Here is a 22,396-nt window from a genome sequence, read left to right on the forward strand (position 1 = left end):
TCTCTGTCTCTTCCTCTCATTTTCTTTCACTCTTTCTCTCTCTCCCTCTCTCTCATCCTCCCTTTTTCTTTTACTCTCTCTCTCTCTCGCTCTCTCCATCCCTTTTTCTTTCTCTCTCTCTCTCTCTCTCTCTCTCTATTCCTCCCTTTTTCTTTCCCTCTCTCTCTTCCTCCCTTTTTCTTTCTCTGTATCTCTCCCTCCCTTTTTATTTCACTCTCTCTTTCTCTCTCTTCCTACCTTGGTTTCTCTCTCTCTTTCTCTCTCTCTGTCTCTCTCCCTCCCTTTTTCTTTCACTTTCTCTCTCTTCCTCCCTTTGTATCTCTCCCTATTTCTCTCTCTCTCCCTCACTTTTTCTTTCACTCTCTCTCTCTCTCCCTCTTTTTCTCTTTCTCTTTCTCTTCCTCTCTTTGATCCGAATACGGAAGTGGACCTTTTGGAGCGGGAGATGGCCGTGTCAAGGGCGGAAAAGACAGGTCGATAGCCGGGACAGGAGAGCAAAAACGTGGTCGGTTTCAAAAACGGGGCGTAAGCCGTGACGGGAGAGCAAACGGGGTCGGGGTCAAAAACGGGTCGAAGCCGGAGACAAACGGGGAGATCGGAAACGGACGGGTGGAAATACGGGTACAAAAAGCTGGACCGACGGCAGTCGGAGTCAAGATGCTTGCCTTGTAGAAACAGAGGTCCGCTGACGGACTGACAACAGGTGAGTGAAAGGACTGCACACATTCGTCCTCACCCGACCTCGCGGCCCCTGCTTCACCTTGGCAGGCGTCTCGAAAACCCGAGCCGGCTAATGACGTCGAGATTTAGGAGCCGGAGGCCGGGCGCTAATTATGCTAATCCGACGAGACCGATAAGAGAATTGCAGAGGCTACGGATTAGGCCGGGTAAACATTTTATGAAGCTAATTTGTTTCCAAGAAGGTGCCAAAAAAGGCCAGATGGTATTTCGATTCTAGCGCCCTCCTGTGGCAGGTTTAACACTAGAAGTAGAAGAGGCTCTCCTACATAGAATGTCCAAAGGACAGCAATACAACTCAGTAATAACCTAATGTGAAGAAAAGAATGTTTAGTGGGGGCGTAATCAGCCTGTATTTTTCTAGTATTACTCTAGTTGTACTTTTGAGTTTTTTTCTGCAGTCTGATTTTTGTTGTATATTCATAGTATTACTGTACTTTCACCTTGTAGTATTTCTACAGTGATTGCAGTATTTCCATAAAACATATATTTCTGTAGTGGTATTTTTGTAGTCCTTTTGATGTATTTTTGTGTTTTTTCTGCAGTCTGATTTTTGGAGTATATTTATTGTATTACTGTACTTTTGCCATCAAACATTTTTTGTAATATTTTTGTAGTATTACTACATTGCAGTTTTTTATTGATGGTTCCTGGTAAGCCTGGCTCCTCACTGCATGTTTTGGTAGGCAATTGTGGCTTTTCCTTTGGTGTTATTCACCGTGTGTCTTGCAGTAAGTATAATAATGGCCGGCTAGTGCCCCGTTAGCATCCAGGCTGCCGTAAGTTTCAAGATTTGTGCGTTCCTGGTTAGCCCCCGTTAGCAGCCAGCTAATCTGCAGTGTCCATCGGTTTAATCTTGATGAAGTCCACATTTGTCGCCATCGTAGTTCTTTGTTGATGGTTCCTGGTTAGCCTGGCTTCTCACAGCATGTTTTTGGTACACAATTGTGGCTTTTCCTTTTTCGCCACGTGTCTTACAGTAAGTAAAATAATGGCTGCCTAGTGCCCAGCTGGCGTCCAGGCTGCCAAAGGCTTCAAGATTTGTTTGCTCCTTGTTAGCCCCCGTTAGCAGCCAGCTAATCTGACCATGTCCATCAGTTTATTCTTGACGAGGTTTGCATTTGTCACCATTGCAGGTTTTTGTTGATGGTTCCTGGTTAACCTGGCTTCTCACAGCATGTTTTTGGTAGGCAATTGTGGCTTTTCTTTTGGTGTTTTTCACCGCGTGTCTTGCAGTAAGTATAATAATGGCCAGCTAGCGCCCCATTAGCGTCCAGGCTGCCGTAAGTTTCAAGATTTGTTTGGTCCTGGTTAGCCCTCGTTAGCAGCCAGCTAACCTGCCGTGTCCATCGGCTTATTCTTGACGAGGTTCGCATCTGTTCCTGGTTAGCTTGGCTTTTCGCTGCATGTTTTTGGTCGGCCAGCGTCCGGTTTTCCAGACAATCGGTCCCGGTTCGACCCCGTTAGCAGCTGGGTAGCCTGTCATGTACATTGGTTTATTCCCGGCCGGGTTCGCTTTCGTCGCCGTTTTTTGTCATTGCTTTCCAGTAGACTTATTGCGTGTTTTTGGTCATTCGGCTTCACGGTTTTCTGCCGAGGCTGCGGACGCCTATTGTGTGGTATTTTTTCCGTAAATCAACATGATGACCGGCTTGCTAGGGTGCCACTGTTACTCATATGACGTCAGTGCTTGAAAAGTCAACTCTGCAAAATGCAATATCTCAGAATGTCATTGGAATAAAATGATAAAATATGTATCGATTTTATGCATAAACGTTGACTCTTTCCTTACATTTTGCATGTGTTAGAATTTGGGTATACCTTTAAATTCTAGCTAGCCTGGAGAACTGACTAACCGAGGAACGTGGGCGTCCGCTACTGCTACGCTAAACCACGGCTCATCAAAGCTTCTGCCGCTCTTTTTCCGCCTATGCACTTTTCAGCGACGGAACCCGAAACGCAGCAGTTGCAGGGTTGCTTTATGTCCAATTTGCCCGTTTTAGAGCGTAATATTGGTAAAAGTCTTAAACTTATCGCAACAATACAAAAAGATCAAGACCCATATGGTAAACGGCAATTACCGTATTTTCCGCACTATAGGGCGCACCGGGTTATAGGGCGCACCCCCAAAAAATAGTTTTTGGTCATATATCTTCCATAGATAAGGCGCACCGGATTATAAGGCGCTACAATGGGAACGTGGACAAAACAGTCAGATGATTCAGTCCAACTTCTTACCCCCTTAACATTTCCAAAGCTTGCAAAGAAGCAAATACGTGTGGTAGACACGTGCGGATGCGGTGTCCGTACGATGTCACTCAAATGCATCGTTTCAAATATCATTCGGAAGGTTAAAGTCTTGGGATTCAAGAAATGCCAACCATTCCTTAGTTTCTATTTTCTTTTTCGCTCGCGACTTTACTGTGCATATGACAATAAACACTTGGAATTGAGTTGAATTCACTCAACTCATCACAGCAACATCAAGATCGTTCTAAAACAAGACACCGGGAAAATAGAAAGCCGCATAGCTCACCTAAGTTCTCACGTTCAAAAATGATACGCAATCATGGTCTTCTTACAACCGTGAGTGAAGTAAATCCAGGAGAGTAAATTATTTGCAAATACAGACTAATAAAACATGTTTCTTTATGGTGTACTTATCAAGCTTGCTAAGCCATTGCTAAACTCGGCCAATTGCAGGGTTTGTTTTGGCCCTCTAGCCAATCCGAGGCTCCGAATAACTTCAGCCAATAGCGATCGTTTCAACGGATGATTGATACATCTTTTTCGGCCAATTGCAGGGTTTGTTTTGGCCCTCTAGCCTATCCGAGGCGCCGAATAACTTTAGCCAATAGCGATCGATTCAAATGATGATTGACACATTGGTTAGCCAATGAAACGCCGGTATATAAATCCCAGCATACACCGCGGACTACTCCACGTTCGGGGGAAAATCGAGTCGGCGGCTGTTGCGTAAGTTGCGAGACGTTGCGATTTAATATTGAGCCATATATAAGGCGCACTGTATTATAAGGCGCATGGTCAGCTTTTGAAAAAAAATTAAGACTTTTAGGTGCGCCTTATAGTGCGGAAAATACGGTACTTGTGTCGGTTGCCTATAAAGTACAACTGAATTCAGTTATGGCAGTGTTCTGGTTTGCCGGCGTCCCTGCGTCCTAGACGCGTTATTTTTGCTGGGGACGCATCGTCTCAAATCAACGTGCGTCCCCGGGACGCAACTTTTTTGACAAAAAATTGTCATTATCACCCGATTACTTTTTTTTAACAAAGATTTAGCGCACTTCAAACTTTTCGTCAGGCAGATCCGCCATTGTTGTTTTGGTCTCGCGCCGATCTCGGCAAACGAGATCTCGTTGCTTCGAGATGTCATTGTTGTGGTGGTTGTCGAGTGAAAGAGAAGTATGCCTCCGAAAAAACAGTTGGTACTAGGTGCAAATCGACAAAAAAATTGGACATTTCTTCAGTGTCGGTAATAAGTCAAAACATAACACAGAAAGTGGTAACAACGGCAATAATTCTGGCACGAAAAAAAAACAGCAAAGAAATTCTTCAGATGACCGCGAAAGCAAGGAAAACACGCGTGTTGAAGCGAACGATTCGATGAAAGAAAATAAGCAAAAGAATACTCCGAGCAAGAAAAGGACTTTTCTGCCCAAATGGACTCAATTCTATTCCTGGTGACGCTATGAGGAGGATGATAATGGATTGGACCTTGAGAAGGCATTACAACTGTGGCGAGACAGCAAATCACGAAGAATATATGAACTGAAAAATTTGAAGTGATAACTGCTTTGTATTACCAATGAACTGTGATGATTAAAACTGCAAGAATATATAAATATTTCAGAAATATTATTTTGTATAGTGTACAATATTGCGAACTGAAAAATCTGAAGTGATAACTGCTTTGTATTACCAATTAACTGTGATGATTAAAACTGAATGAATATATAGATTTATATTATATATTTGTTGCCGATTTACAATTTTAACCGCGATAACACTAAATTTTGGGGACCCATAGATCTCTGTTGAGACCCATAGATTTTTCAGCATTTGAGCTTTTCAGAGGTAAAATGAACACTGTTATGGTGGTGCTGTCTCAAACACAGAGTACAAAGATGCTGAATTTCTCTTAAAAGAGATATCCTCCCTACCTTGTATATCTTTGCATCCAAGCCGATTTACAACTATAAAATAAAATACTGAAATCAGTGGGTCAGCTTATATGCGCATGTTGTGTTGTGTGTCACCAATAGCAAATGGTAGGCAGCGTGTGGGGAGGGGGGTGTGGCTTGGACAGGGACAAAATACTAAACGGGAAATCAATTGGGAAAACATGAGCACTGAATTTTGGTCTTTTGACTTGCAAAATTATTTGTGTAATAAACCATTCCAGGAGATAAGGGGGAAATGTTTTGGACAGTACCCAGGATTGGAAGAGCTCTTTGGTTTGAAGCCAAAATGGATATGGAGTGTCTCGGCTAAGAGTTTGTCTGCAAGCTTTCCAGATTGTACAAGCCAATGAATGGGAAGGTTTCTTTTATTTTATTCTATGACTTTTGTTACGTAACTATAAGAAGTTTTAGGGCAGGGGTCTCCAACCAGGGTGCCCCCGAAGGACAGCTGAAAATAACTCACCAGTACCGAGTCATTGTGATTTTCTAGCAAAATGATTTGTTTAGGTGTTGACTGAATCTACTTAGGGCAGCACGGCGGCGCAGTGGTTAGCGCGTGTGCGGCACAGTTCTGGGGTCATGAGATCAAACCTTCCTGTGTGGAGTTTGCATGTTCTCCCTGTGGGTTTCCTCCAGGCACTCTGGTTTCCTCCCACATTCCAAAAACATGCATGTCAGGTTCATTGGCCGATTCAAATTTTCCTTAAGTGTGAATGAGCGAGTGAGTTGTCTGTCTCTGTGTGCCCTGCAACCAGTTGAGGGTGTCCCCTGCCCACTGCCCGAAGATGGCTGGGATGGGCTCCAGCACCCCCGCGACCCTACTGAGGAGAAGCGGTGCAGATAATGAATGAATGAATCTACTTAACCCTACTCCCAATGATTAACCCTGTAATAACATAGTAACAACATAACACGATAAGTTATTTTAGAAATGCAAATGAAACATAGACATTTTCTGTTGCGCGCCGTGTTATTTAGAGGATTTATGGTAGCGCCCCTCCTCTTCTGTTTTGTGTGCGAGTGCGTATCTGCACAGCGACTCGATGAAAAGAAGAAATCAGTGTTTTGACCCAGCCAATGAAACACACGCGCGCGTAAAAACGGACGAATCATAACGGCTCCTCCGGCAAAAATATCTCGTCCTTACCAGCCAGCGTGGACAGACAAATGAGGCTTTGTGACTAAAATGACCGAGCTGTTTGTGCATTATGCCTCGAGAGCGTTGTACCTCGCACACCAAGTGTAAACATCATTACGAGACAAAACATGAATTCAAGGCGTAGACATTAAAACGCGCTGTGTCCAGGTACGGCAAACAAACACAGACCCTGAAAACATTTGTCACTGCTACAAACGCCACCACTGAAGCAAGCTATCACATTGCTCACTGCATAGCAAAGCACAGAAAACCATTTACTGATGGCGAATATTTTAAAGAAGCCTGTGTGATTTGATATTTTCTGCAACAAGATATCATTGATGAATGGTACGGTAGTTCATTGTTGAATGAAGAATGGTTGATTCAGGTTAATTCTTGTGGTAAGAAGTTGAAGTCATGGATGGCTACAGGCCTTTCCACTTGTTTTTCACATTCTATTTTTAGTTGATTGATGAACAAGAATAGTGGAAGATAAATTGGTGAGTTATACGATTTCAATGTACCGTAAATCCCGGACTATAGAGCGCACCTGATGATAAGCCGCACCCACCACATTTTAAGAGGATAACCGCTTTCGCACTTACACAAGCCGCACCTGTATACAAGCCGCTTGCGCCCACATTAAAACATGTAACACAATCACAAAATTAACCCAAACCCTACTTTGAGTACCGCCATTTTAACTGAACATAAAGTACACAGTTCAAAAATCATAACTGGGAAAGTGAACGGAAAATGATACCGGTATTTAAGGTTTGATGCAGACCTGCAGAGTCCGGGTCCCGTTAAAAGTAGTCCAAGGAAAAAAAGTGTATATTTCCAAAGGTAAGGGTGGGAAAAATATATATCCACTATTGTCTGCTGTGTCCACAAACACTCACCTTTACCGGTCCCCACTTCCCGTCATCCCCCGCGTCTGTTACACCCCTTCTTTTTAATTGGTCAGTGCAAGACTTATCAGAATAAGTGTCCAAAATAAATACAAATAAATACATAACAAAAATATACAGTTGCAACTACATATTATACATGGTTACACATATTTACAAAGAAAGACGGTACATCGAGAGAGTTTTCAAAGCTTTAATAATAATATTATAACTTTCATCCCAAACCGTGCATGTGAAGGGTAGCAAAACGCTACTAACAACACGCTCGCAATACAGTCAACGGGTCTGTTAAAAAAAAGCATACCGTACATGTAGAAATCACAGTAAATCGTTCTCATCTTCCTCCCTATAACTGACGTTATCAAAGTTGTCTACCTTTAGCGTGGGAAAGTGTTGGGAGTTATATACATATATTTATCCTACAGTTGACATTAATATGTTATAAGTGTTCTCAGCCCTTTTTGTATAGTTTTCAGCCGTAAGCTGTTCTTCAAGGCCATGAGTTGTTTTTTTGTTTCTGTCTCTTTCACATTCCAGTGGGTGCACCCTGACCTGTGCATGCCATAACTCAAGTTGTTTTTCTCCAAGAACCTTAATATTAGAAGGGAGGGTTCGGGGACTTGTTCAGAGTGAGAAGGAGATTTGTAACAGCTTGGTCTCCGCCGCTCTCATTATGATGATTAATAAAATAACCAATTCTCAATGACCGATTCTCTATGTCTTCTTTTATTTCAGAGCGTTTTATTAAAAATGTTGGGGAATTAAACCTAACAGAAAGAGACTTTGTCATATAGACGTCGTCCCACGCTCCCTTATTCAAAAACACGCTAGCTACACGCTCGCAAGGTAAAATTTGTGTGCAGTAGCTCTGTTTTTCTTTATCGGACTGCTCGATTGTGGTTAGCTTGTAAGCTGCGTCATGTGCCTTTCTTTTTGCAGTTTGCATGGTGAGGATATGTCTACGCTAATTTAATTTGTGCACAAGCAAAGAAGTTGCAGTCTTCCTCGGCACATATACTGTATTCCACCGGTCTAAATCTTACTTTTTGTACTCTAGCGCCGCCGGCGGCTGTTAGAAAAATGACATAAATTGGCCAAATCACTAAATAAGCCGCAGGGTTGTACGTTTGGGGAAAAAATTGGCGGCTTATAGTCCGGAATTTACGGTATATCCACGTTGTCTAATCAGGCTGGTGTTAAATGACAGCTCTGTTGGATATAAAACACACTGGCACACTGATTTACAAGGAAATATGAAAGTGGCACTCCACACCGAAAAGGTTCCTGACCCCTGGTGTATATGGTAATTTGTAATTAGATACTTCATGAGTAATGCACTACTTTTTGGTGTCAGTAATGTGGGTAGAACTTTTTAATCCTCGTTTTAAGGACTATTTCTGTAGTTTTTTTAGACATATTAAATGGGAAATGAGAATTAAAAACGACACTTGTTTTTAATTCCACTGTCTGAAACAATCTAGTTGAATAAAATATAATTTAAGGGGATTTTTTTCAGGGGGGGTTTTGACAATACAGTGGAAGGTCGTGGATATTCATTGGAGATGATTGATCAAACCTGATTTGCAAAAGTAGAACACAGCACACATCCACTCAAACGTGAGATCCAATTCCTGACTAGGTCACGCTTCTCCAAGGCACTTGGGAATGGCGTTGTGTTCAGCGCCTTGCTCAAGAGCACGGTGACCCGGGCATAGCTGAGAATCGACACCAAGAAAACAGTATTTTATGCGATAGGATTACCGTATTTTCCGCACTATAAGGCGCACCAAAAAGCCTTAATTTTTTTCAAAAGCTGACCATGCGCCTTATAATACAGTGCGCCTTATATATGGCTCAATATTAATTCGCAAGGTCTCGCAACTCACGCAACAGCCGCCGACTCGATTTCCCCCCGAACGTGGAGTAGTCCGCGGTGTATGCTGGGATTTATATACCGGCGTTTCGTTGGTTAACCAATGTGTCAATCATCATTTGAATCGATCGCTATTGGGTGAAGTTATTCGGAGCCTCGGATAGGCTAGAGGGCCGAAACAAACCCTGCAATTGGCCGAAAAAGACGACTGAATAGCAAGCTTGCTAAACTACGCCATAAAGAAACATGTTTCATTAGTCTGTATTTGTTAATATTTTACTCTCCTGGATTTACTACACTCACAGTTGTAAGAAGACCGTGGTTGCGTATCATTATTGAACGTGAGAACTTAGGTGAGCTATGCGGCTTTCTATTTTCCCGGTATCTTGTTTTAGAACGATCTTGATGTTGCTGTGATGAGTTGAGTGAATTCAACTCAATTCCAAGTGTTTATTGTAATATGCGCAGTAAAGTCGCGAGCGAAAAAGAAAATAGAAACTAAGGAATGGTTGGCATTTCTTGAATCCCAAGACTTTAACCTTCCGAATGATATTTGAAACGATGCATTTGAGTGACATCGTACGGACACCGCATCCGCACGTGTCTACAACACGTATTTGCTTCTTTGCAAGCTTTGGCAATGTTAAGGGGGTAAGAAGTTGGACTGAACCATCTGACTGTTTTGTCCACGTTCCCATTGTAGCGCCTTATAATCCGGTGCGCCTTATCTATGGAAGATATAGGACCAAAAACTATTTTTCGGGGGTGCGCCCTATAACCCGGTGCGCCCTATAGTGCGGAAAATACCGTATTTTGTCCCTGGAACAATTCTATAGATTTACACTCGAAACTCCACTACTCCACTTTCATCCACGTTTCCACCGCATATCTGCGAAATAACCCATTTAACAGATCATAGCAGCTAAAAATGAAAAGAATGGAGGAGGTAAGATTGAAGAGATGCTCCGTCAGTGGGCGTAAAGCATAATTAACTCTGCAAGAGCGCTGATTCAGTATACACATAGTTCTAATAGCACGAGTGGGAGAGCGAGCACAGGGGAAAGGCTCAGGGTGGAGTAGAAACACAATAAAAATGCATACGTGGAGTGGAAAACATGCACAAAACGATAATCCAGTAATACTGATAATAGTTGAGAGCAATAGGAGGATCTCAAGAGGCACACTCACCAATAGTATTAAAATACTGACATCTAGCGGCCAAATCATGCAGAAAGCCTAGAATGACAGCCGATTCATTTTTATTTAAAAAATATTTTATATTTAGTTAGTTTTTTACCTCCTATCAAAAAGTACCGCCCACTTAATTGTGGTAGTATTAAGTCACATTTATATTAAATATAGACTGTGTTTTAAATTGTAGGCTATTCTTTGAGATGTAAATATCACAGAGTATAATTTGAAGAACATAAGAGGTATTATTTTAAACCTGACTGAGAAATCCAAAAGCATTTTTATCAGCATTTAAGTATTTATTTTAGTTAACAGTCTCCAGCACATTTTTTTTTCCTTTTTGTATGCAAAGTATCTACTTGTCAAACCTACCGTTTATTTCCAAAGTACTTGAAAAGTTGTGGCACAGTAGCTGAAAGATTTTATACCTGAGAACAATCTTTTTGAATCTATGCAATCAGGATTCAGGGCTAACCACTCTACTGAGACAGCCTTGATTAAGGTAACCAATGATCTTCTACTGGCAATGGACTACGGCGCTTCATCACTCTTGCTGCTGCTGGACCTTAGTGCGGCCTTTGACACTGTGGACCATAATATCTTACTAGAACGGTTGGAAAAATGGATTGGTCTCTCAGGAAACGTCCTCTTATGGTTCAGATCCAACCTCTCAGATAGGACGCACTGTGTTAAATAGGGTGAAATGACATCTGAGCCCTTTGGGGTTACTTCTGGTGTTCCGCAGGGTTCCGTACTTGGCCACCTTCTTTTCAGCATTGACATGCTTCCATGAGATGATATTATTCGCAAGTATAATATCACTCAACTCAATATTCCGATGGGGGAATCTGCCACACTAAACTGTGGAAATTTGGAGGCCTGCCTCACTGAGATAAAAGAATGGATGTCACTTAATTTCTTGTGCCTTAACTCTGAAAAAACTGAAATGCTAGTTATTTGTCCATCTAAATGCCGTGACTTGTTCTCAAAAACGTCTCTGAATATTGACAAATGTAATATCACCGAGAGTGACACAGTTAAAAATGAAGGTGTCACATTTGACCCCGATCCGTCCTTTCAAACACACGTGAAGAAAATGACTAGAACCGCTTTCTTCCATCTTCCCAACATTGCTAAAATTCGTCCTATGCTGTCTCAGTCGGATGCGGAGATTATAATTCATCCCTTCTCGATTACTGTAATGCACTACTCTCCGGTATCCCGAAGTCCAAAATCAAGAGCCTGGTACAAAATGCTGCAGCGAAGCTTTTAACTAAGACAAGAAAGTTTGATCACATGACCCCGATTTTAGCTAACCTGCATTGTCTCCCTGTTAGCTTAAGATGTGATTTTAATGTTCTGTTGGTTATGTACAAAATCATGCATGGACTTGCTCCTTCATATCTTTCAGATTTAACTTTTCCCTATGTTCCGGTCCAGAGCCTTCACTCTGAAAACGCTGGTCTACTCGTGATCCCAAGAGCCAAGAAGAAATCCGCAGGTTTGAGAGCATTCTCCATCCGAGCCCTGGTGCTGTGGAACGCTCTTCCTCCTGAGATTCGATCTGCAACCTCAGTGGAAATGTTTCAATCTAAACTTAAAACACACTTCTACTCTATAGCATATGAATAACCTATACTTTATGTTGATAATATGTGTATCAGCTCAGTAGCCTAGATGGTAGTGTGCCCGCTTTGAGACTGGGAGGTCGCTGGTTCGCGCCTCGGCCGAGACATACCTAATTGGTATAATGGCGGCGCCCTCTGTTGGCTGCGGCTGCATCGACTCGCTACAACGGGTCAGGTGTATCGACATTTCGTTCTGTGTACATTGTTACAAAGAATGACAATACAAAGGAAATTATTATTAATTATTATTATCATTTGCCCTCATGTAGTTTTTAGATGAGGGAATGGTGTCATCATAGTCTGTAATAATAGTTTGGAATAGTCTTTGATCTGTGCAGCCCTTTGAGACTCTGATTAAGGGTGTCACAAATAAACATGACTTGACTCGTGAGGGAAATAAATATTATTATTATAATCATTCATTATTAATATTCAAAGGATATCATGTTATATAATGAAATTGTGAATATGTTTGATTTTCGAGAAGGTTTGTTCAAACCTCACTTTGTGTTTGCTGTTAAAAACGTAATATTGGAATATAATATTGTGAATGTGCTTAATTGCTGTTGAGATTGTCATGATTGTTTTCTGTTTTTAGTGTCAATAAATTTGTTCAAACCAAAAAAATCACATTTTTTGGAACACCCTGTACATTTTATTTAGAATGACAGCAGATAAATAACAAGAATAAAAATCCAAATAAAAAAATACTTTTTACAGATGTATTAATAAGGTTTTTAGCATGGCAGATGTGTCCAAGGCAAAAAAAGCAGACCTCCCAAATGGAATTATCCAACTATATGACAATCATTTCTAATGTAGTGTCAGCATAAAATAAGGTTAAAAATATATAAATAAAGAATTTCTGGAAGCCGTCGCAAATACAGGATGTTGTAGGAAGCCCCAAACCATTTTTGAGAAAGTGAATATTTTTTAGCTTGATAAATGACCAGTGTTCCCTCTAAGCTGCTTGCGTGCACAAGAAAATCTAGCCAGTGCACAAGAAAATCTAGCCAGCGCACAAAAATCAGGGCTCAAAATGACTACTTAAGAAGCGACTTAAGTCAAAGTTACAGTGCATGAAGGTCAAAATACACGGGTTCCCCCGACGTTGTGTTCTAAATGCGGTATTTTGAAATCGGGTCGAAGTAGAACGAAGTTGAGTAAAGTTAGTAGAGTATGTCGAGAACCGGCTTCTTCGGCTCGGCTCACTAAAAAGGGTCCTAAACGGCTCTTCAGGTTGTTTTTGCTTCTTTAATCCCAACATAGGCAGCACGGCAGCGCAGTGGTTAGCGCATGTGCGGCACAGTTCAGGTCTTGGGAACCTCCTGCGTGGGTTCAAATCCAGCTCCAGACTTCCTGTGCGGAGTTTGTATGTTCTCCCCGTGCTTGCGTGGGTTTCCTCCGGGAACTCCGGTTTCCTCCCACATTCCAAAAACATGCATTTCAGGTGAATTGGTCGGTCCAAATTGTCCCTAGCTGTAAATGAGCGAGTGAGTTGTCTGTCCCCTGTGATTGGCTGGCAACCAGTTCAGGGTGTCCCCTGCCCACTGCCCGATGATTGCTGGGATGGGCTCCAGAACCCCCCGCGACCCTACTGAGGATAAGCGGTGAAGCTAATGAGATGAGATAATCCCAACATGACCAAATATTAAGTAAGATTATGCACAAAATGACTTAAAGGAAGGGGACAATAGAACAAAAAAGAAAAAAAATACCAAAATGAAAAAGTAGTGAAAAGCTGAGAAAAAAAGAAACAAAAGGAAGAGAAAAAAAGAAGGAAACATTTAGAAAAAAAGCCAGAAAAAAAGAAAAGAAAGAAATGTAGGAAAAAATAAATAGAGAACAAAAAGAAAAAAGTAACGGCTCGGGAAAAATAAACACAATGAGATTTTTTTAAAGGAATTAAAAAAAAAGTAGAAAAAAAAACACAGAAAAAAAGAAGAAAAAGTTTGTGTTTGCATTCAAATCATTTCCAATGATATCAAGTGAATCCTGTTGCCAACATTGTACTTTCACTAAAAAATGGGATTAAGTACAGTTCTTCAGTGTATCTTACAACCCACTCAATAAACCCCCAAAAATGTTAATATTATGCGACAAAATATATCAGGAAATAAAAAGAAATGGTTATCTTGTGAAATAATTGTAAGAACAAACGACGTTTGTAGACCGTACAACCTTTGCAATAGTACACGAGTCAATTCATTCAAAAGAGAAAAATCATTTTGCATTGCTGTAAACTCAGCAAAATGTAACTTGATGTCAAGTATTGGACATGTTTGATCATGACTTAGTTGCCTCACTTGGGATTATGGTTGCTCACTGTTGTTTTAAGCGTTGCTCACCGACTTTGTGTGAATGCTCAGACCCGGGGAAAATTAGAGGGAACATTGTAAATGACTATACCACAGAAATTGAGAACCGTCTCTCCTCAGCCATGTCCATTCACCTGTGGGTTGTAAGAATCGATGTCGCCAGACTCTTGCAGGAGACCCCAACTTCTTAGCAGAGCATGTCTTTGGGCAGGTGCCGTGGAGAAATAGTCCATCTGTTTCTGGGAGTATGTCTGCGTTGGAGTGATGATGTTCCTGTAGCTCCAGTCCTGTGACATAAAACAATGCAATTGACAGGGGACGGGAAGAGTTCCCCGAGAGATGTTTCCGTGGTACCTGCCAGCGGAGATTGAAATCCTCCAGCAACTGAATCCTGGCCTCTCGAGAGGGAACGCAATCCGGAGGGTCCGGCGGTGTCTGTTCCGGGTCCGTTTTGATGTCTTGGAACACCAGCAGCGCTCGAATGGCGAACCAGCCTCCGAGTTTGGGGTGCACGCAAACCCCGAACATCTTCTTTTAGGGGAAAGGAGTGAGAAATAAGAGGAAAGCTACCATACTTGAATGGTTTAACCCTCATGTTGTGTTAGGAAAAAAGGGCTTCCCTGCCATTAAAACCGCATCCAGTTGCTTCACCTTTTCACAGCGATCTTTTCCATTTAGCTTTTTGTTGTCAGCATGTTTGCTCCGTCAGTGCCTCTTGACATTATATTCTTTGAAAACAGCCACAGTCTCTTAGGCAGAAGCAGTTGTTTCGGATTTCAGTGACAAAAACTAGTTTTCACTTAATATGGAAAACCCTCACAGTCAACTTTCCTTTTTTATTTACAGTCAACATGTCAGAAATGGTGTGGACTAAAATTCTCACAAAAAGCCAAGGGCAAGGTGGAAAATGAATCTGGTGCCATCATCTAGTGAAATGGTAATGTATTTTTTTGGTACACATGTATTTTATACAGCACTCAACATTACTGGCAAGCCACATATTATTCATTTTATGACGGAGGCTGCGGGCGAGTAATAGATTTATCTTACACTTGAAGTGTAACAAAAAAGAACAGTCAACCCTCACAGTCAACTTTCCTTTTTTTATTTACAGTCAACATGTCAGAAATGGGGTTTGTTAAAATTCTCACAAAAAGCCAAGGGCAAGGTGGCCAAAGGGCTACTGCCATCATCTAAAATCAAGATGGCGGCTGCGCATGGATACATGCTCGCGGCTAGCTCTCCAGCTAATCTTCTATTTATTGCCGTTCTCTTGTCTTTTTTGCTTTCACTTTTGGACACATGTGTGGCCAAAAACACTTACAGTAGGGACGAACTTATTCGGTTGGGTGGGCGTCTAAATTTCGATTTTTCGGGCACTTTTTATACCGCCCATGATATACCGAGCGAACTTCAAAGAGACCCGGCATCCTTGTGGACAACTATTCCTCTTAATAAACGTCGCCGACGGCGCCGTAAAGAAAGGACAAAGAAGCGTGGTTGCCGTGCAGGTAGATGTGTGAAACGTGTGAAGTCCAAGCAGCAAGATGGACGCGAGGATGGACGCGAGGATGTAACTAATTCCACCATTTATTCCTCGCCGGACAACCGACGCTTTAAACTCAGCGCTCACGAGCGGCCACAACGCCGGGAGCTTTTGAAGATCTCGACAAAGACTACAAAGAGTTCAGCTAAGTCAAATGATTCAGCAAAGCTGAAATTTGGTCTGTTAAATATTAGATCGCTTGCTCCAAAAGCTTTACTTGTTGATAACATTATTCGTGATTATAAACTTAACTGTATGGGTCTTTGTGAAACGTGGTTACGCCCGGATGAGCACTTAGCTCTAAATTATGCCTCTCCCCCAGACTACGAGAGTAGTCATATAGCACGCACGCTGAAAAGAGGTGGTGGTGTTGCGCTAATCTCTAAAAAATCGCTCAAATTTAATACACGTACCTCTAATAATTACAAAACGTTTGAGGCTCTTGTGATGCGGTCCCCTCAATTGTCAATTGATGTAATAACTATCTATCGTGCACCTGGGCCATACACAACTTTCTTAGACGAATTTGCTGAACTTTTGTCTGAACTAGTAACCTATGCAGACAAAATTATAATTATGGGAGACTTTAACATTCATATGAACTCCCCACACAGTTCACTTACTATTGCGTTTAGTTCTCTAATTGATGCATTTGGTTTTACTCAACTGGTTGACTTGCCAACCCATAAAAATGGGAACACGCTAGACTTGATTCTGACTCGAGGAGTTTTAACCTCAAACATTATGGTGCTACCGTGTACTACTGTTATCTCTGATCATTATTTAGTGACATTTGAGGTGCTAACTAAATGTAGACTTAATATAGCTGAGGGATTTAGCGGACGCAATATAAGCACTGGCACAGTTTCTGAGCTCTTTGAACTCCTTCCTGGAGCAGTTGCGTCCTTTCCTAAATACAATGGCTCGATTGACTCACTCATGAATGAGTTCAATACCACCCTGACTAGTGTGCTGGATTCAATAGCGCCCATAAAACTAAAATCACGTCCTAAAAGACGCACACCTTGGTTTACTGATGAAACTAGAGCCCTTAAAAAAGAATGCAGGAAATGGGAGAGAAAATGGCGCGCTACCAAGCTTGAGGTTTTCCATCAAACCTGGTGTGACAGCTTGTTAAAGTATAAAGCGGCCCTTGCCTCTGCAAAATCGGCCTACCTTTCGAAGGTGATTGCGTCTCAAAAGAACAACCCCAAAGCCCTTTTTGACACTGTAGCATCGCTTACAAGGCAACAGGCTATCGCAGACAGTTCGACACACTCTGCTCAGGACTTAATGGTCTTCTTCACTAAGAAGATTCAATGCATACAGGAAGAAATTGCAAAAGATATTGTTAGTACCACACGTATTAAAGGACTGAAATTTACAGATGCACGACAGGGTGGCTGCCCTGGGAAAATGGCCGGTTTTAGTGAACTGTCACTTGATGATCTCAAACAAGTGGTGAATGCGGCCAAACCGACAACTTGCCAGTTCGACCCTCTCCCAGGTTCACTTATTAAAAGTCTTTTTAGCGTCCTTGGGCCTTCAGTTCTAAATATTATAAATACATCACTCTCCTCAGGTGTAGTTCCAGCAGCTTTTAAGTCCGCCGTTATTAAACCCACACTGAAACGACCCAACCTTGATCCAGAAATATTAAGTAATTACAGACCTGTGTCAAACCTACCTTTCCTCTCTAAAGTACTCGAAAGAGTAGTGGCACAGCAGCTGAATGCTTTCATATCGGAGAATAACCTTTTTGAATCCATGCAATCTGGATTCAGGGCTAACCACTCTACTGAGACAGCTCTGATCAAGGTAACAAATGATCTCCTAATGTCAATGGATTCTGGCGCTTCATCACTTTTGCTGCTACTGGATCTTAGTGCTGCTTTTGACACAGTGCGCCACAATATCCTACTAGAACGGTTGGAAAAATGGATTGGTCTCTCAGGAGCCGTCCTCTCGTGGTTCAAATCTTACCTCTCAGATAGGACGCACTGTGTTAAATATGGTGAAACGACATCTGAGCCCTTTAATGTTACCTGCGGTGTTCCGCAGGGTTCAGTGCTCGGCCCCCTACTTTTCAACATTTACATGCTTCCATTAGGTGATATTATTCGCAAGTACAATATCAGCTTCCACTGCTACGCAGACGACACTCAACTATATCTTCCGTTGGAGGAATCTTCCACACTAAACTGTGGAAATTTGGAGGCCTGTCTCACTGAGATAAAAGAGTGGATGTCACTCAATTTCTTGCGTCTTAACTCTGAAAAGACCGAAATGTTAGTCATTGGTCCTTCTAAATGCCGGGACTTATTCGCAAAAACTGCTGTGAACATTGACAAATGTCACATCACACAGAGTGACTCAGTTAAAAATTTAGGTGTCATATTTGACCCTGATCTATCCTTTGAGATGCATGTAAAGCAAATTACTAGAACTGCCTTCTTCCATCTTCGCAACATTGCTAAAATCCGTTCAATACTGTCTCAGTCTGATGCGGAAACAATAATTCATGCATTTGTTACCTCCCGTCTCGATTACTGCAATGCACTACTCTCCGGTCTCCCGAAGTCCAGAATCAAGTCTCTTCAGCTAGTACAAAATGCCGCAGCGAGGCTTTTAACTAGGACAAAAAAGTACGATCACATAACACCGATTTTGGCTAACCTGCATTGGCTCCCAGTTAGCCAAAGATGTGACTTCAAAGTTCTCTTAGTATTGTACAAAATCATACATGGACTTGCTCCCTCTTATCTTTCAGATCTGATTTGCCCCTATGTCCCGGTCCGAAGCCTACGATCTGAGAGTGCTGGTCTTCTGGTGATCCCGAGAGCAAAGAAGTCTTCTGCTGGTTCGAGAGCGTTCTCCATCCGGGCACCGGTGCTGTGGAATGCTCTTCCCCCTGAGATTCGATCTGCAACCTCAGTGGAAATGTTTAAATCTAAACTTAAAACTCACTTCTACTCCATTGCATACGAATAACCTACTCCTCTTGTCGGTTGAAAATAGTTTGTGTAATATAGTGTAACAATCTGTGAAGCCCTTTGAGACTCTTCGTGATTTAGGGCTATACAAATAAAAATGACTTGACTTGAATCTAGTGAAATGGTAATGTATTTTTTGGTACACATGCATACTGCACTCAACATTACTGGCAAGCCACACATTATTCATTTTATGACAGAGGCTGCGGGCCAGTAATAGATTTATCTTACACTTGAAGTTAACAAAAAAGAACAGTAACCAATATAATAGAAAAGAAATCAGCAATATAAAGTGAGTTTAATAAATCAAATCTAACTCTTACAATCTGATATAACTAGTCAAGTAGACCTAGCCCACTGTACTTCAAGTATTTTGTTCACAACAAAGGTCAACTGTAAAACAATATCTTAAAACAATCAGATTTTTCGCATGGGCATGACCTGTATCCGATTGTTAGAGTGTGTCTGAACAGCTCATTTCTGATCACAGTCGTAACTGGCCCCGAGGGCCAGACTTTGGACAAACACCTGCCGTAACACAACATAAGGGTTAAGTATTTTACAAAAGAAAGGATGCAAAAATGAATTTAGTTTTCGGAAAGACAAATGTGCAGGTTAAAAAAAAAAAAAAGTATACAACAGTACACCCAAGTCACTTTCTCAAAAGATTTAGATAAAAAATAATCCCAAATGCAGTCAAAAATGGGCCGATTGATGATAGGGGAAAAAATTATATGGTTATTAATCAAATAACCCCATCTGTTAATCCAAATACAAAGTTACTATGAATTTGAAACAACTTTAAGAAACAACTAAGAAAAAGAGAAATAAAATAAGGGCTGGTGGGAAATAGCTGTAAATGGAGTAAATGGAAAATATATTGTGTTTTTGAGACCAATCTCTCCCCAAGCCAACAGAGAGCCAGCGTCATTTTTAAGCAAACTTGTTGAAAAACATGTCAAACCTTTTGAGCATTAATTAGCAAGTTCACCCAAAATTCAAGCATTTTTCAATTGATGCAAACACAACTTCAAAAGTCAAGCATTTTTAAGGGTTTCGAGCACACGTACGAACCTTTTCCAAAAATATAAGTCAAATTTGGGATTTTGGAGTTGTTTTAAATAATTTGATGCATTTTGAATATGGAAAAATATAAATCATCCAAGAAATTGGGTTGAAATTTTTGGAGAAGCCCACACTTGACTCTATTTTAGGTTAATTTGACCAAAGTATTTTTAGGGTGCACGAAAATAAAGGTACGATAAACAAACTTACTTTGTCAGCCCAGGGTTGGTCGGTGACATCACTCTGCTGGTAATAATAAGCTGCCCCAGACACATGCGCGGCAGTCTGTGCTAAGAACTTTGGTTTCCTGCTGGGCAGCAGCTCGTAGTCATACCGGACGTCTACCTTTTGTTCGGGTATTCTCTGTGGACGGTAGAGAAGACACACACACACACAAAAAAAAAAAGAGTTTAATTATATATATATATATATATATATATATATATATATATATATATATATATATATATAGAGAGAGAGAGAGAGATAGATAGATAGATAGAGAGATAGTGATAGACATATCGATATATATAGAGATTGAGATATATCGATATAGATTTAGATAGAAGTATAGATATAGAGAAAGAGATAGATAGAAGTATAGATATAGAGAAAGAGATAGAGAGATGTATAGATATAGATAGATGTATAGATATAGAGAAAGAGATAGAGAGATGTATAGATATAGAGATAGATAGATGTATAGATATAGAGAAAGAGATAGATAGATGTATAGATATAGAGAAAGAGATAGATAGATGTATAGATATAGATATAGAGATAGAGATGTATAGATATAGATAGATGTATAGATATATAGAGATAGAGATGTATAGATATAGAGAAAGAGATAGAGAGATGTATAGATATAGATATAGAGATAGAGATGTATAGATATAGATAGATGTATAGATATAGAGAAAGAGATAGAGATGTATAGATATAGAGAAAGAGATAGAGAGATATATTGATATAGAGATGTATAGATATAGAGAGATGTATAGATATATAGAAAGAGAGAGAGATGTATAGATATAGAGAGATGTATATATATATATATATATATATATATATATATATACACACACACACCGGTATATACATGTATATACATACATATATATATATAAGATAAAGAAAGAGAGAAAGAGAGAGAGAGAGAAAGAGAGAGAGAGAGATGGATAGAGATATATAGATAGATAGAGATATAGAGACATAGGGATAGATAGATAATAGAGTCATCCCCGTAGGGAAATTCACATTTCCAGCAGTATCTTTGTGTTGAAAAATAAAACAATAAAACAAAGATATAGAATACAAAAATACCCAATATAACGTTTTGCTATAGAGTATTTAAATAGTGCTACGGAAGATATACACTGTAATAAAAATAGGGTAATATGCAACTTACCACATTTTTGGATAAATCTTTTTCTGATGAAGTGATTTTTTTGCAGAGCAGAAGAATGCTATTTGAAAACATTGTAAGGAGATGTTATGACCCATAGTTTTTAATACAATGGTATTCCGAAATGAATACAACTTTCGTTTAACATACAACTATTTGGCCTAACTTAAGTGAAAATAATTTAATTTCATTGCACATCATTTTAATTCGACATTGCCTACCCAAGAGATTTTGCATCCATGTGGGCATGGGTAATTTTCTGTGATTACTTTTGGCACTTTACTTCCACATCATCTCACATTTAGTGACCCTATAATTAGGATTTGCGAGACCTTTCGGTCTCCTGCCCCTCTTTCTTTGCATTGCTGTCTCTTAGGGAGTAGAGATAAAGAGGAGAGGATCCCCAGTCCCCTCGCTCCCTCCACTTTAGTCGCCTCTTACGGCACGCAGCAGACCACGGTGGGAGAATTCTCTTACCCCTCACGAGGAGAGGGCACCTCACCACAGAGCACTTTGTTTGGACGTGTTCTAAGGGATGGGCAGGGGACCTGTATGATGCGGCAGGGGTAAACCAGTGAAAGCGGTCGGGCCCTTCTGTTGAAAAGAAGAGTGTGTTGTGTCACCCTCACCCAAGTGACATGGCTGCTTTCTGGTGTCCCGTTTCATCTGGAGGGACAAAAGCATGACCAACTTAGGTCCTGAGGTGCCTAACTTGTTTGGGTGTTTGGGCATTTGGGTTGGCCATGGTCCAAAAATGTTTGTGTGTGTTTTTTGCTATTTTTTCCCGCCTTTTTAAAATTTCTTTGTTATTGTATGGGTTTGTCTTGCTGTCGGTCACCCCACTTGAGGGTTATGACCAAAGTAGATAGATAGAATTAATCCATACACGTTTTAGTCACTTGGAATTGACTGGTATCTATTATACCAAGGACAGCAATAGTACACGAATACACACCTGGGAGAGAGCAGAGGTGATACAGTGTTTTACACACTGGTCAATGGGGTCAGAGACTCCTTGAAAGCCCTTTTTCTCCATGAAGGGAAGAAAAGCTTGCTCGAACATGTCAGGAGTGCTGAGGACAACCACTGCCAGGCTGTCATCTGGATAAGGAAGATGCAAGGTGGCTGGCAACACTGAATTGTACCAACCCACCTGAAAACACGAACCACAATTACTTTAATTAATTAATCTTATCGAATTGGAATGATCACACAAACATGCTACGGAAGTAGGACCATAAATACCTTCAATGTGTACAGCTCAAATCCGAGTTTTACAAGACTTTCCTCCAGCAACTTTTTGACAGTTTCCATGTTGACGGCAGAGGCCGCCATTTTGTCGTTTCAGTATGACAATGTGGCATTGTGGGAAATTGTGCTCTCCT

At 40.9% G+C, this 22,396-nt stretch overlaps 1 protein-coding gene across 2 annotated transcripts; it reads right to left on the reverse strand.

Moving 5' to 3' along the window:
* Positions 1-12,682: 12,682 nt before the first annotated feature.
* On the reverse strand, positions 12,683-22,350 carry mmachc (metabolism of cobalamin associated C). Of its 2 annotated transcripts, none has more exons than XM_088349663.1 (6): positions 22,257-22,350; positions 21,967-22,164; positions 19,814-19,966; positions 14,354-14,527; positions 14,134-14,286; positions 12,683-13,102 (listed from the first exon to the last, which is right to left on the reverse strand). In XM_088349663.1, exons 1-6 carry the CDS (start codon positions 22,344-22,346, stop codon positions 12,992-12,994), a joined length of 879 nt encoding a protein of 292 aa, XP_088205789.1. In that variant the 5' UTR covers positions 22,347-22,350; the 3' UTR covers positions 12,683-12,991. The 2 variants fall into 2 exon arrangements, with proteins under 2 accessions (XP_088205789.1, XP_088205788.1); XM_088349662.1 differs by having other exon boundaries at positions 14,354-14,530.
* Between the last annotated feature and the right edge of the window lie 46 nt (positions 22,351-22,396).

This window comes from Urocampus carinirostris, chromosome 12, assembly GCF_059441175.1.
Source record: "Urocampus carinirostris isolate Australia breed hairy pipefish chromosome 12, RoL_Ucar_1.0, whole genome shotgun sequence".
NCBI lineage: Eukaryota > Metazoa > Chordata > Actinopteri > Syngnathiformes > Syngnathidae > Urocampus > Urocampus carinirostris.

Excerpts from the sequence above, each read along its gene's own strand:
- mmachc (XM_088349662.1), bottom strand. The coding sequence starts at position 22,346 with ATGGCGGCCTCTGCCGTCAACATGGAAACTGTCAAAAAGTTGCTGGAG. Across the intron at positions 14,531-19,813 it reads ACCAACCCTGGGCTGACAAA|AAGATGTTCGGGGTTTGCGT; the intron begins GTAAGTTTGTTT and ends TTCCCCTAAAAG. Across the intron at positions 14,287-14,353 it reads ATTTCAATCTCCGCTGGCAG|GACTGGAGCTACAGGAACAT; the intron begins GTACCACGGAAA and ends TTTATGTCACAG.